We start from the raw sequence: 13,964 nt of genomic DNA, 5'->3' as shown, positions 1-13,964 counted from the left end.
TATATATATATATATATATACCCATTAACAGTTTACATCAGAATAAATGAGATAATTCTAACAACTCATATATATATATATATAGCTCTAAACCTATTAACAGTTTATATCACGAATTTAAATTGCAATCACGTTTTCGATAATATAAATATATTTATTATAATATCAAAAATAGGAGGTATAGCTGGAAACCTTATCTTGATGAAACTATACCCTCTTAGCTTTGCTTCCCTACAAAGCCGGTACATTGATTGGTCTGATAGTAAACAGATAGTAGTCACCTTGACCTTTCATTTATAATTTACCCGTGATACAGTATTTGGTGTTGATCTTTTCAACAATATTCTGCAACGTGTTGTGTACCACTTTTAGAAAATGTCTTCACCCGCTGATTGATATAAATCTACATATGCTTCGTTGAGGATCACCACGTATTGTCATTTCCCCATGAATAGATACAGTTCATACTATTTTATACAGTTGTCTTTCTTCCCTGGCTATGTTGTGGAAGTAATTTGTGTCACTTTTCCTTTGGATTATGTTGCGTACTATTATCTGAGACACATGGGTGGCTTTTACCATTGACTTTTGTGTTCGTTGATTCTCACCTGTTACAAGATGCCACACTTTGCTTACCTCAGCTGGTACACAATTTATTACAGTCATCTTCTCTGAATTGTCCTGGAGTTACTAGCAAATCAAATCTACATTTCGTTGTTTTCCAACTTCTTTGAGAAAGTTAGAACGATGGAAGGCTTTCTGATCAGAAATGGCTTTTGAACACTGAGGAGAATTTAAAAAACATTCACTAACTTGTACCCATTGGCGTTAGATAATATCGAATTGGCTAAGGAACTCTTTGAGTAAGAAGTACCATGCTAATGCAGGAGAGTCAGTTGAGATGTTTGTATGGAAAACTGTGAAAATTTATAAATTATGGAACCCTGAAGCTACAGAAAGAGAAACTGTGAAGTGTACAATATCGTAATTGCACGTTTCTTTACGAGAATACTTGGAATGCCACTTTGTTGTATTTATTGCTAATGTGCTTAAATTTATTAAACAATACGAGCAATAAACTAGAAACTTTCAATAGTGAAGTGATTAAAACGGAGCTCTGTAATCGATTTATGTGATGCTATACTTGTAATCAAATAGAGCACTTATCTATGCATTCTACCAAGAAAATAAAATATGTTAACAGGGAACAAAGAAACGAAGGACAGCAGTCGAGAAACGAGAGCAGGGATCAAAGAAGGAGGTATTGAGTCCCGTGAAAGTAAAACCCTCCATTAACTATTTAACAACAACTAAAATAGATCTAACACACCTAACCCTATAAATTAATGGTGTGAAAGTGGTAGGTCGTATATATACTGGGTCGGATTATCCAGTACTAAATGAAAATATATGGCAACAAATCAAGAGAAATGATCCAACACTTGAAATAAAAACTTGGAGTAAAAGTAACACGCGTCTTGTAGATGGAATGGCGAACTGTCAACCGTTAGAATATTTTGAAGTAAAACTATTACTAACAAATAGCATTGTGAACCAATGTTTTGTTGTCGTTAAATATTTGGTTGTATCTTGTATTATTGGATTAGACTTCATTCAAGAAAACGAAGCAACCCTTTTCTTCACAAATGTTCTTGAATTAAACGTACCATCTGTTAGACATGACTTTCAGACTGAAAAAAATACTGATTTAAGAAGGAAGTATAATGTTCACATTTAAAGAGTAAAGACTGTGAACAATTAAAGCAATTTTTGTTGAAATATGCCGATATTTCTAATAATAAACCTGGCCTCTCAGATTTGTCTGACCATAGTTTTGTAATCACGACAGAAAAGCCAGTATTTAGTAAACCTTATCGTTATTCCCCAATAAAATAGAAGTACTACATAATCATTTGTATTTGAGTAAATATATTTGTGTGTATGATTGAACTGACACCAGCTCTCCTTCCAGAAGCTTCACTGAGAGAGAAGAGAGTCACAAGATATTTATTGAAGGATATAGTTACTGCTGTTTGTCACTCGATATTGTTATCGATACTGAAAAGTATTGTTTGAATATTGTATTTGTTGTTGTTGTTTTTAATTAGGTTTTTCTTTCTGGTTCTTTTTCCTGCTTCGATTATTATTATTCATTTATTAATATTTATGATAAATTGTTTATTAATATTAGTGTGAAGTCCTGCTGAGGTTCTTATTAAATGTGTTTTGGTAAGTGTTGAATTTACCCACCATCATGTCCCAAGTTGAACAACAATAACAAAATACGCGACTTAGCTAACTAATGAATGAATATTTGCTGTAAAATTCTTATCAATGCTCTAAGTGTAGTGTAACGAATTTATTATCATATATGTATTTTGATATCAACATTTGTTTAGATTAAATATATATTTAGAAACATACATAGCTTATACTGTTAGATATGTATTACAAAACTCTCGCCTATTCTACAAAGTTGTAGAAGATTCTCGAGAGTAAGAATCAACAATACGTGTGTATACGTAAACGCTTAACTTTGTATTGTTACGTAAAATTGAAATTTCTAGAAAGCCTCTTTACACGCCCATAAATATAACCAACGCGATGCGCCAAGGAGTGTATCTATTATTAGTTCACTATAGTCAGAGTGCTATAAACTTCGGAAGCTATAACAGTGATTGTTATAACGCTTGTCAATCGGAAAACTTTAGATATTTGACCAGGAACCTTTACAAAGGTCGAACATTACAAATCGTTTAACTTCAGTGGATTCTCATCGGACATTAATACTTTTACGAAAACATTACCTAACGTCATCGGTGGAAACTCATTCTCTAATAAGCAAACGAATAGTGAAGAATACAGGGCTAGCTAGCTCCCTGTTAAGTGAAATATACCGTATTGTTCGGAATATAAGACGCACCCTTATTTTGAAAACACAGTTTGGGGGAAAAAAAGCTACATTCGCATTTGAAATATTTTTATTGAACAAAAATTCAATTTGATACTTTAAAAATTAGTATATATTGTTCTAAACACAAAGCTCATTTGAATCCAAGGCAAGCACTCAAAAAACGATTTTTTATTTGTTAAAGTTAGGCCTGAAACGGCCTTATTCTGCTCCACACTAAACAGGGGTCGTTGTGTATTTATAAGCTTTTTCACTCTCATCCATTACTATAATTTATTTTTTTATTATTTAGGGAGCATTATAAATAGTTATGTTTTTAAAAGAAAAAAAAATACTATTGTTATAAATAACACATCCAATTGAACTCAATTAAGCATGCCTATTTAAATATATTTACATATGGCTTGTGTATATCGTATATATACATATATATTATTCATACCTTCGGTGTATAGGACGCAAGCAGATTTGGACATCAAATTTTGGGGTAAAAAGGTGCGTCTTATACACCGATAAATACGGTATCTACGTCAACTCGTAATCAACTCGATCATCGTGAACCCTCGATAAGATGAAGAAGAAGTTCCAGATTAAAAGTAAGACTTTATATTGCTTGTAAGTTTGTGAAACTTTTGTTTATAAATTATTGCTTGTAATAACTATTTGTAATAATAGCTGTTATTATAAATTGTATTGTTGTGTATATATTAAAACGTATTTGTGTTAAAAACGAAAATTGTATGTATCAATCTTATTGGCAAAAATCATAAACTGACTAAATATCGGCTTTTATTTAACTATTAAATTTAAATTATCAGTTAACTCGGTTTTGAACTATTTGAAATTCTAATACGTAACAGTAGCTACCAGTTTGGCCGCTAATTTTGATGTCATTCCTTTAAGTCGCAGGCTGAATCATTTTTTGGCCGCGCCTTTTTTTCACACCTAAGTTTTTTTAATTAGATTAGTTTAAGCTATTTATATAATTTAAGTCAACATCAAACAATAGACTTAAATACGTAAACATGTCTGCAAAAACTTAAGCTACATTACGATACCATAACTCGTATCAATAACCTCTTATCCAAACATAGTATATAGATAGTTGAATTGTTGTTGGTAATAACGATAACCTCTTAAATAAAAATGTGATTACCATTACTGAAGCTAAAGATTTTCATTCCAAACATTGAAGCAAACACATTGTAATACTTAAGATTAATACACCGAAATGAAACAGTCGTATAATACACTCTAATTAAAACTAGTTTGATAAAATAATACATTTAAGCTATCTCATCTATTCCCCCCCCCCGTTCATATTAATTATGTAATTACGTTGTATCTACTAACATGCACTTAAATAACGTAATATCCCAATGAATAAAATTGGAGTCTCAGAGGAACAAGAGGGAATCTTCAATAGCCGCGGCACTTCAAATTCTTTTAGGTAGGATTAGAGTAAATTAATCTATGACACCTTTTTTCTCCCCTTTTTATTAGATATATTTTTGTGCGCCAGCAATACCAAGGTGGGGCGCTTATAGCCGATTCGATTTTATTACTCTCTACCAGCCCACCCTCAAATTTAAATTCTTTTAGGCAGATTAGAGTAAATTAATCTATGAGACCATGGGCGTGGTCACCTACATCAATCGAAAGGGTTTGATCTCTTGAGTCTAAAACGGTGATTAGATCTCAAATCGGTCAAGAGATGACAGAGCTATGAGGTAAAGGTTTGTACCTGAAAAACAAAAACAAAATAAAAACTCAAAGCCATTCTATGAGCCACTGTGCTGCGGCTAAAAATGTTCAGACCCAATTAAAATTATATAAGAGCATTATACGTAAAAATTTAAAGCAAATACTTTACTCTGTTTGTGAATGATTCGCAGTAGCTTCTAAAGAGAATTTTTGTTGTTGTTGTATATCGAAACAAACAAACAAGAAATAATTTGTTTGTTGGAACTCTACTCACACTCAACTTCAACACCAATGTTTCGACGTGCACCTCTACCAACACCATTATCAGCAACACAATAGTAGGTTCCGCGGTCGTCCTTTGTAATATTATGAATAGTTAAAACGTTTCCGCGATAAACAGCGACACCTGATGGCAGAAGGTCATTGTTCTCTCTCCTCCATGAAATCTGTGGGTCAGGATAGCCAGATGCATAACAATTTAACGAAACTGTGGCTCCGGTGCTTGTAATACTGGATCGAGTGCTATTGTCTGAAATTATTGGAGGAACTGGAAGGATATTAAAAGAAGCTATCTGTAGACGAAACACAAATCGATGTATAAAAATATCATAATTACACTAAGTTATAAAAGAAGAAGCACATAATCTTTGTACTTTTGGTTTATGTTTTGTAATTCATCTATTCTTTTATCCTTTGTTATGTTAACGAGAACTCAACTGAGCATATTTAAAAACAACAAATAAACTCTACATACTGTTTAATCATTATTTGATTGATATGTAATTACCTATTAACTACAATTCACTTGTCGACAAATCTAGGTAAATGAATTGTGCTATCACCTGTCAAAGTAGGCATACCTTCTTTATACTTCTTTATTAACTGATTTTATTTATCTAATACTTGTGTTTCTGAGTAAGTAGTTTACTACCAGAAGATTTAGAGTGTTTCATGTTAGTGACACAGATATGTCATATTATGTAAAATAAATGTAATTTATATAATAAGTATAATAATTAAAGTTATATTATAACAGTATTTCTTGTGCTTCATTACAGTTCCTAGAAAATATTTATCTCTGCTAAGCCACTAACTATTTTAATATTCTATATACTTGTTTTTGTTTTATTCTTTTGTTGTATGTTTCAAATCTCAAGGTCACATTTATACCACAAATTGTTATGCTATACTCCTACGCGTGTAAACCACTGTGATTGGTAAATTTGCAACAAAATCTTCGTGCAAGACTATTTCATACATTCTTGTTAAAGCTAAGTAAACTAACATTGTCTTTGTTTATGTGTAGTAACGTTAGGTTAGATAGGTAGCTAGAACCTGTGTAACATTCCGAAAGACAACGAGAACGTAATACACAAAAAGGTGAAAAGTGTCTGAATAAGTAGAACCGATTTGTTTGTAGTTAAGCATAAAGCTACAAAATGGGCTATGTATGCTTTGTCCACCACGGGCATCGAAACCCGGTTTCTAGAGTTGTAAGTCCGCAGACATACCGCTGTGCCACTGGGAAGCACAAAACCAGCATTAAAGATCAAGAATAACTGATAATATCGTATAAAAGGAACCTTAAACTTACTGGCTTACTACCACTAAGGCAAAACATACGAGGAGAAAAATATTAATAAATTGAAACAAGACTATTCACTTTCAATGTGGAAGCTGAACATGAGAATAGTGAAGACAAATACAGAACCAACCAGCAAGCTGCAGGTATATCCAGAACCAATGAGAACTAAGAATAGCTCCTGACTGTACCATTTATCCCGCCTGTCTATAATAACTACACAAGAGGAAAATATCAAAAGAGTGAGCTCTTCCCACCCAAAGAAAGATTGGTATTTTGCGATATTCCGATAGCACTATATTTCATCCACATATTTTAACATCCACAAGCTATTGAAAGATACCAGTGTTCCGTCAACATCAGACCCTTCCCTTAAAGAAAAGTGTGAACGTTTGGGCATATTATACAACACTGACATAGAAGGAAATACACTCCATCATGAAACTTGTGACTGCAAAATGCTCATCAATACACGCCAGGAAGCTGCACCAGACTCTATTATTGATTTATTATCATTCATAATAGCATGTGGCAAGGACGTTTTCCCTAATATGCGTGTGGCATTGCAAATCATGCTAACTGTTTCAATTGGTAGCTGCGAACGATCTTTAGGAAATTAAAACTTATTCTCACGTATTTGAGATCATCGATGGGCAAGACAGGCTTCGTGACTTAGCCTTAATAAGCATAGAGAGGGAAACACTTGACAAAATTAATTTCGATAAAATCATAGATAAATTTGCTGCAGTTAAAGCAAGAAAGTTGCATTTTGTATAATTCATGTTATTAAAGAAAGACCCCATTTCCATATGCGTGTAAATAATCATTTCTGTTCTATTATTTCATATTGATAAACTTTGTTTTACAATGTTTTGTTTTATTAATAAAGTTTCCCATATTACATAGACTTTCATTTTACAGTAGGCTACGATAGAGATATCTTTATTTTAATGGGGGTGTATGTGTGGAAGGGGGCGCAAATTGAGGTTTTTACTCCAGGGCGTCAAATACGCTCACTACGCCACTGGGTGGATTTCCCTCACCAGCATACATCACATCCTGGCCAAATTTCATCACCTCTGACTTGGCCTTCAGTGCCAGGATGTCTCCGTGGCCTAAGTGATGATATCACAAAGGTTTACTTGATGGACTCTACAAATTATCATTAACGATATCCTTGCATTATGATGCTTTATATTCATTATTAGCAAATGGAGCTGGTAAAATAAAGTGAAGATATACAGATAACTTCCCTGATAATTTACTCTGGTCAACGTTTCGGATCATCTTCGTGTCCACTCTCAAGGCCGGTTTGGTGTGGTAATGTGTGGGACTTATATGAGAACAAAACACAAGTTCTCAGTAAACTTTTGAATATTAATGGTAGAGAAACTTGTGAGGTCGTTTGCTGTTTCATCTTGAAATGACTTTGAATAGGTGATGGATTAGCATTCTAAGCTAAAGATCGGGGATTGAATGAGTGGGGCGTTTGTTAACGTATAGGAAAAATTAGATAGATATAATCAGCTTATAAATTTTTCTGATAAATCTTTGACCTTGTTTTTTAATCCCTGGTCTACGAATGATCTAAGCGGCTCTTATTAATGGTTTATTATATATTTTGGGTTACAGAAAACTCTATCATGATTATCTGAAATGATCATTTATCTCAGAAATTTTCGTTTCATAAGATTGATTAGTATCTGAAACTATGTAGCTAACAGAATAGGTAAATAGCAGAATCCACGTGATTAATCACTTCTTTAGCTAACAACGGTCATGTACGTCATTAAAACGTCCATTTATATATAATCTTAATACTTAAATTTATATTCTGCATTACCTTATTCTGATTAGCTAACAACAGTATCTTGTTCATGAATATATAAAACAATAAATCATTAAATATATTAATATGTAATTATCCAAATAGAAGAGGAGAAGTGACAATTAAAAGCGAAATATTTTAAGGAAAGCCTACTGTATTATTACTTCTCCAGAATAGGAAAATGCACTTTGACTATACTCACTTCGGACGTACACCAAAACATCTGCTTTGATTTTGTTGCTAGTTCCAATAATTACTTGGCACTGGTACAAACCAGCATCGATCTCCTGTATTTTCGTGATCTAATATTTGGACGGTAAATATGGTATTATTATTACTATATTATATCACTTCCATTTATCATTATGTAAACAAAGGTATATTTTCCATAAAATTAACGTTAAAAAGTTTAAAAAAATTATATGGAAGCCATGTGCAAATCTAAATAGTCAAAAAATTTACACAAGAATGAGCGTTCGTAGCATCGCATAATATAACGACATCACTCAGTAGTTTCTTTTCTTTGAGTGAGTTATCATGATATTATGACGTTCCCTGGTAGTTTGTTTATTTAGGTGGGTTATCATGATATAATGACGTTACTCAGTAGTTTGTTTTCTTTAAGTGGGTTACCATGGTACAATGATAGTACTCATTAGTTTGTTTTCTTTATGTGGGTTATCATGATATCATGACGTTATTCAGTAATTTGTTTTCTTTAAGTGGGTTACCATGGTAAAATGACGTTACTCAGTGGTTTCTTTTCTTTAAGTGAGTTATCATGGTATAATGACGTTACTCGGTAGTTTGTTTTCTTTAAGTGAGTTATCATGGTATGATAACGTTATTCAGTAGTTTGTTTTCTTTAAGTGAGTTATCATGGTATAATGACGTTACTCGGTAGTTTGTTTTCTTTAAGTGGGTTATCATGGTATGATAACGTTATTCAGTAGTTTGTTTTCTTTAAGTGGGTTATCATGGTATAATGACGTTACTTGGTAGTTTGTTTTCTTTAAGTGGGTTATCATGGTATAATGACGTTACTTGGTAGTTTGTTTATTTAAGTGGGCTATCGTGATATAATGACGTTACTCAGTAGTTTCTTTCCTTTAAGTGGGTTATTATGATATAATGACGTTACTCGGTAGTTTGTTTTCTTTAAGTGAGTTATCATGGTATAATGACGTTACTCGGTAGTTTGTTTTCTTTAAATGGGTTATCATGGTATAATGACGTTATTCAGTGGTTTCTTTCCATTAAGTGGGTTATCATGGTATAATGACGTTACTCGGTAGTTTGTTTATTTAAGTGGGTTATTATGATATAATGACGTTACTCGGTAGTTGTTTTCTTTAAGTGGGTTATCATGGTATAATGACGTTATTCAGTAGTTTGTTTTCTTTAAGTGGGTTATCATGGTATAATGACGTTACTCGGTAGTTTGTTTTCTTTAAGTGAGTTATCATGGTATAATGACGTTACTCGGTAGTTTGTTTTCTTTAAGTGGGTTATCATGGTATAATGACGTTACTCGGTAGTTTGTTTTCTTTAAGTGAGTTATCATGGTATAATGACGTTACTCGGTAGTTTCTTTCCTTTAAGTGGGTTATTATGATATAATGACGTTACTCGGTAGTTTGTTTATTTAAGTGGGTTATTATGATATAATGACGTTACTCGGTAGTTTGTTTTCTTTAAGTGAGTTATCATGGTATAATGACGTTATTCAGTAGTTTATTTTCTTCAAGTGAACATTACATGTTAACTGAATTATGTCTGCAGAATGAAGTGAGATAACTGCAGACCACACTACCAATAAGACCATGTCATTACATCTCTTCCTTTATCTCATAAATAAGTTATCAATTGCTTCAAATATGATTGACACAAAATTTGGTTAAGGAATATATATCTTTATAACTGCTCATAAATAATTTAGACAGCAGCCTAATTCCTGTCTAATAGCTTAACCCATTATATATGTCTACATGCTAACAATTTCTAAGCTCAGTTTTGCTCTGCAATAAAATATAATATATTACTTTATGAATCGACTCAATTATTTACTTATTATTAATCCACCTGAGCTTTTCTTATTCAATGAGAGTTGTTTCTATAGTATATTTCCATTTGTCCCGAAATATGACGATGTTTTTCCCCACCCCTAATATCGTTTCTTGTGGCCTTACGTATCCAATGTTACCAAACATTTTGAGAATATGACTAAGACCTAGCACTGGTGATCATTACATTTTCTAAGTTGTTTTCCTCATGAGAAAATAATGTTCTAAATTCTTTAGGAGTCAACGTTGAAGAATCTATTTTTATGTCTCTGGTCAACGTGGGTTAACTGTTGTGTTTGTGGATCTTGTGGCTGCTATTATTACCGCTTTAATATAAAAATTGCATAATCAATTATGACATAATTTCAGAAGTATGCATAATTTACTGAATGAACAGCTTTCATCACGAAGAAGCTGGTGTCAGAAATTAAATGATAACTGACTTTTATTTTTCTATAAACGAAAGGGATCACAAATTGACACTTAGCACTGTGTTGAAATGGTTTTTAAAAGGGGTGGATTCTGTCAAACTCTTTATTGGTAATTCTTAAACTTAGGGGCATAACCTAAATGCTACATGTTCTTTTCACAAAAGTTTGTCCAAACTAAATATACAAATTGCAGGTTTATTACCACTGAAGGGCAAGTACCGTATTAACACTAACTCTGAATTTAAATGGAATTAATACTGATGCTCATATATTTTCTGTCTTTTGACAGGTATTTCAAATGTTTAAGCTTCCAGCCTCCTGTTTCCAGCTCTTTCTAGGGACTGATTAACTCACTTTGCTTCTTCTCTTCTGAAATTGTTTCTTCTTTCTAGAATAAAATATGGTATTTCACGGTTGCTTTCTCTCATAATCACTATTTGAAGTTCATGGCAATTCAAGGTTGCTTTAACCCTTGGAGTAAGCTTAGTTGTAGTCTGACATACTAACACCTTGACAACTAACTTGTGAGCGTTCACTTTTATTCTCGCAACCAAAAACACTCCGCTGCTCCAATAAATCGACCTCCCTGTTGTTAGTCATCTGTTTTACCCATTAGCAATTCGATTAATTTAAAATTTTGCGTAATAATGTCTGCAGTGTTCGTATGCTTGTTCCAAGAATAATGTCACTTAAAACCCTTCATGGTTCTAAAAATTTTGTGACTGACATTTTACAGAAAGTTACGAAGGTGAGAATTTATTGTTATTTCTAACTTGTGAGGGTATGTTCTATGTAAGTGAAGTTTTAACCACCTTTATAATTATAGGAAACCCATGTGAGACTTATTTAAGTTTAATCTTTGTAACATAAAACTAAAAATTATGATGTGTGATAAAGTCGCTGAAGACTGCTTAAAAAGTTTCCAGTGTCGTTCTGACTTCCCTACAGCAGCAAAAACTAATCAACCTTTAAAAGTAGACCAGTGTATATACGTTATATATAAACACAAAATCTTTTACCCATAAAGCCCTTTATCCATTTAGGATATTTTATTAACAATATAACTTTGAAGTGTTTAAACATATTAATACAATTACTTCACAGTTCTTAAATTACTTTGGCTTAAAGAGAAAAATGCGGAGTTTACGTGTTTTAGAATCTCCACAGAAAGTTACGTAATAAATATGTACACATAGCTGTCCCTAATTTTGAACCAATATACTAGAGAGAAGGCAGTTAGTCAACACCATCCACTGTAATTTCTTGGGCTTCTCTTGTCTGACCGAAAAGTGGGATTTGACCGTTACTCTTACACAGCACTGTGTATATATATATATATATATATCGAGAGACAAAGAGGAAGTAAGTAAAAATATATGTGAATATTGTTTTAAGTAAAACATTTAGTTTCTAAGAGTGGAGTTTTTAATATGTTCCAAAGACAGCACAAAAAACGAGTGACCAGTTTGAAAACCAATCAACATCGCTCTTATAGTGTATCTATGATAAGAAGAAACTGATAATGTTTTAAGTACGGCAGTATAAAGTGTTAACAGTTCTCTGTCAATATTCCTTTTTATTTTATATGAAGCAGGCAGAAAATACCAGACCAGTTTCTGTTTAATACGGCTTTTTTGAATTTATAACATACGTTTCTATGCAACTTGTTATACACCCTATATTTTTGCTATCTTTCTTATTATTTCTATGAAACTAAGTCCTATAGAGAAATTGTTTACTATAACTTTTTGGACAGAAAACTAGTTTTAATTCCTCCTCCCCCACAACCAAATATATAATAATACTGAAATCTTGCATAAACAATGCAGTATCGTTGTGTCATGGGTATTATGCTTATTAGATTATATGTTTGGTTCCCGATCATTCGAGAGTGAAATGCAGTTACAGATTATCTTATTGTTGGATGTCCACATCACATCCCATATCGAAATAGGATATTTACAAAACTAAACTGTTATATAAAGCAGAACCAAACTACAGATAAAAGAAATGTTTTCAGTGTAATTTATACATTACAGCATCTAGAACAGAAGGAGGATCCAGCTTCACACTTTAAGCCAATATACAAGACTGAAGTAGGATCCAGCTTCTCACTTTAAGCCAGTATACAAGACTAAAGTAGGATCCAGCTTCACACTTTAAGCCAGTATACAAGACTGAAGTAGGATCCAGCTTCTCACTTTAAGCCAGTATACAAGACTAAAGTAGGATCCAGCTTCTCACTTTAAGCCAGTATACAAGACTAAAGTAGGATCGATCTTCACACTTTAAGCCAGTATACAAGACTGAAGTAGGATCCAGCTTCACACTTTAAGCCAATATACAAGACTGAAGTTTCAGTCTTGTATAATGGCTTAAAGTGTGAAGATCGATCCCGTAGGATCCATCTTCACACTTTAAGCCATTATACAAGACTGAAGTAGGATCCAGCTTCTCACTTTAAGCCATTATACAAGACTGGAGTAGGATCCAGCTTCTCACTTTAAGCCAGTATACAAGACTGAAGTAGGATCCAGCTTCTCACTTTAAGCCAGTATACAAGACTGAAGTAGGATCGATCTTCACACTTTAAGCCATTATACAAGATTGAAGTAGAAAAAGGATCACATGCTAACAGCTTACAAATTTAAAGTCACATCTCGAAATCAAGGGTTGATTTTATGGGAAAGATGACTGAAACTCAATGAATTACAATAATTTCATTCGATTCGATTCTATTACTCATCAGGATCTCTGCAGCCTACACTCAAATTGAAATTATTTTAGGCAGGATTAGAGTAAATTAATTTATGAGACCTTGGGCGTGTTCAAATACATTAATCGAAAGGGTTTAGCTTCCCGAATCCAAAACTGTAATTAGACCTCAAATCGGTCAAGAGATGACGGAACTACGAGTTAAAACATTGTACTTAAACAAAACTCGGAGCAATTCTATGAGCCACTATGTCTCGGCTAATAACACAGAACCATTCTATGAGACACTATGTCTCGGCTAATAACACAGAACCATTCTATGAGCCAATATGTTTATCGGCTATTAACACAGAACCATTCTATGAGACGCTATGCTTCGGCTAATAACACAGAACCATTCTATGAGCCACAGTGCCTCGGCTAAAAATACAGAACCATTCTATGAGCCACTATGCCTCAGCTAATAACACAGAACCATTGTATGAGCCATTATGCTGCGGCTAATAACACAGAACCATTCTATGAGCCGCTATGCTGCGACTAATAAAACAGAACCATTCTATGAGCCACTGTGTCTCGGCTAATGACACAGAACCATTCTATGAGCCACTATGCTGCGGCTAATAACACAGAACCATTCTGTGAGCCACTATGCCTCAGCTAATAACACAGAACCATTCTGTGAGCCACTATGCTGCGGCTAATAACACAGAACCATTCTGTGAGCCAC

At 33.2% G+C, this 13,964-nt stretch overlaps 1 protein-coding gene across 1 annotated transcript in view; it reads right to left on the bottom strand.

The window, feature by feature from the left end:
• Window positions 1-4,602: 4,602 nt before the first annotated feature.
• Window positions 4,603-13,964, bottom strand: part of LOC106467895 (lachesin-like) — a 28,050-nt gene continuing 18,688 nt past the window's right edge. The window contains exons 4-6 of the mRNA XM_022396102.1: window positions 8,228-8,327; window positions 4,890-5,162; window positions 4,603-4,655 (exon numbers count right to left, since the gene is read on the bottom strand). Coding sequence (XP_022251810.1) covers window positions 4,603-4,655; window positions 4,890-5,162; window positions 8,228-8,327 — 426 coding nt within the window. The remainder of the gene's footprint in view (window positions 4,656-4,889; window positions 5,163-8,227; window positions 8,328-13,964) is intronic.

This window comes from Limulus polyphemus, unplaced genomic scaffold, assembly GCF_000517525.1.
Source record: "Limulus polyphemus unplaced genomic scaffold, Limulus_polyphemus-2.1.2 Scaffold2782, whole genome shotgun sequence".
Classification (NCBI taxonomy): domain Eukaryota; kingdom Metazoa; phylum Arthropoda; class Merostomata; order Xiphosura; family Limulidae; genus Limulus; species Limulus polyphemus.
Note: the sequence above shows the minus strand (reverse complement) of the source record. Positions and strands in the feature narration are given on the sequence as shown.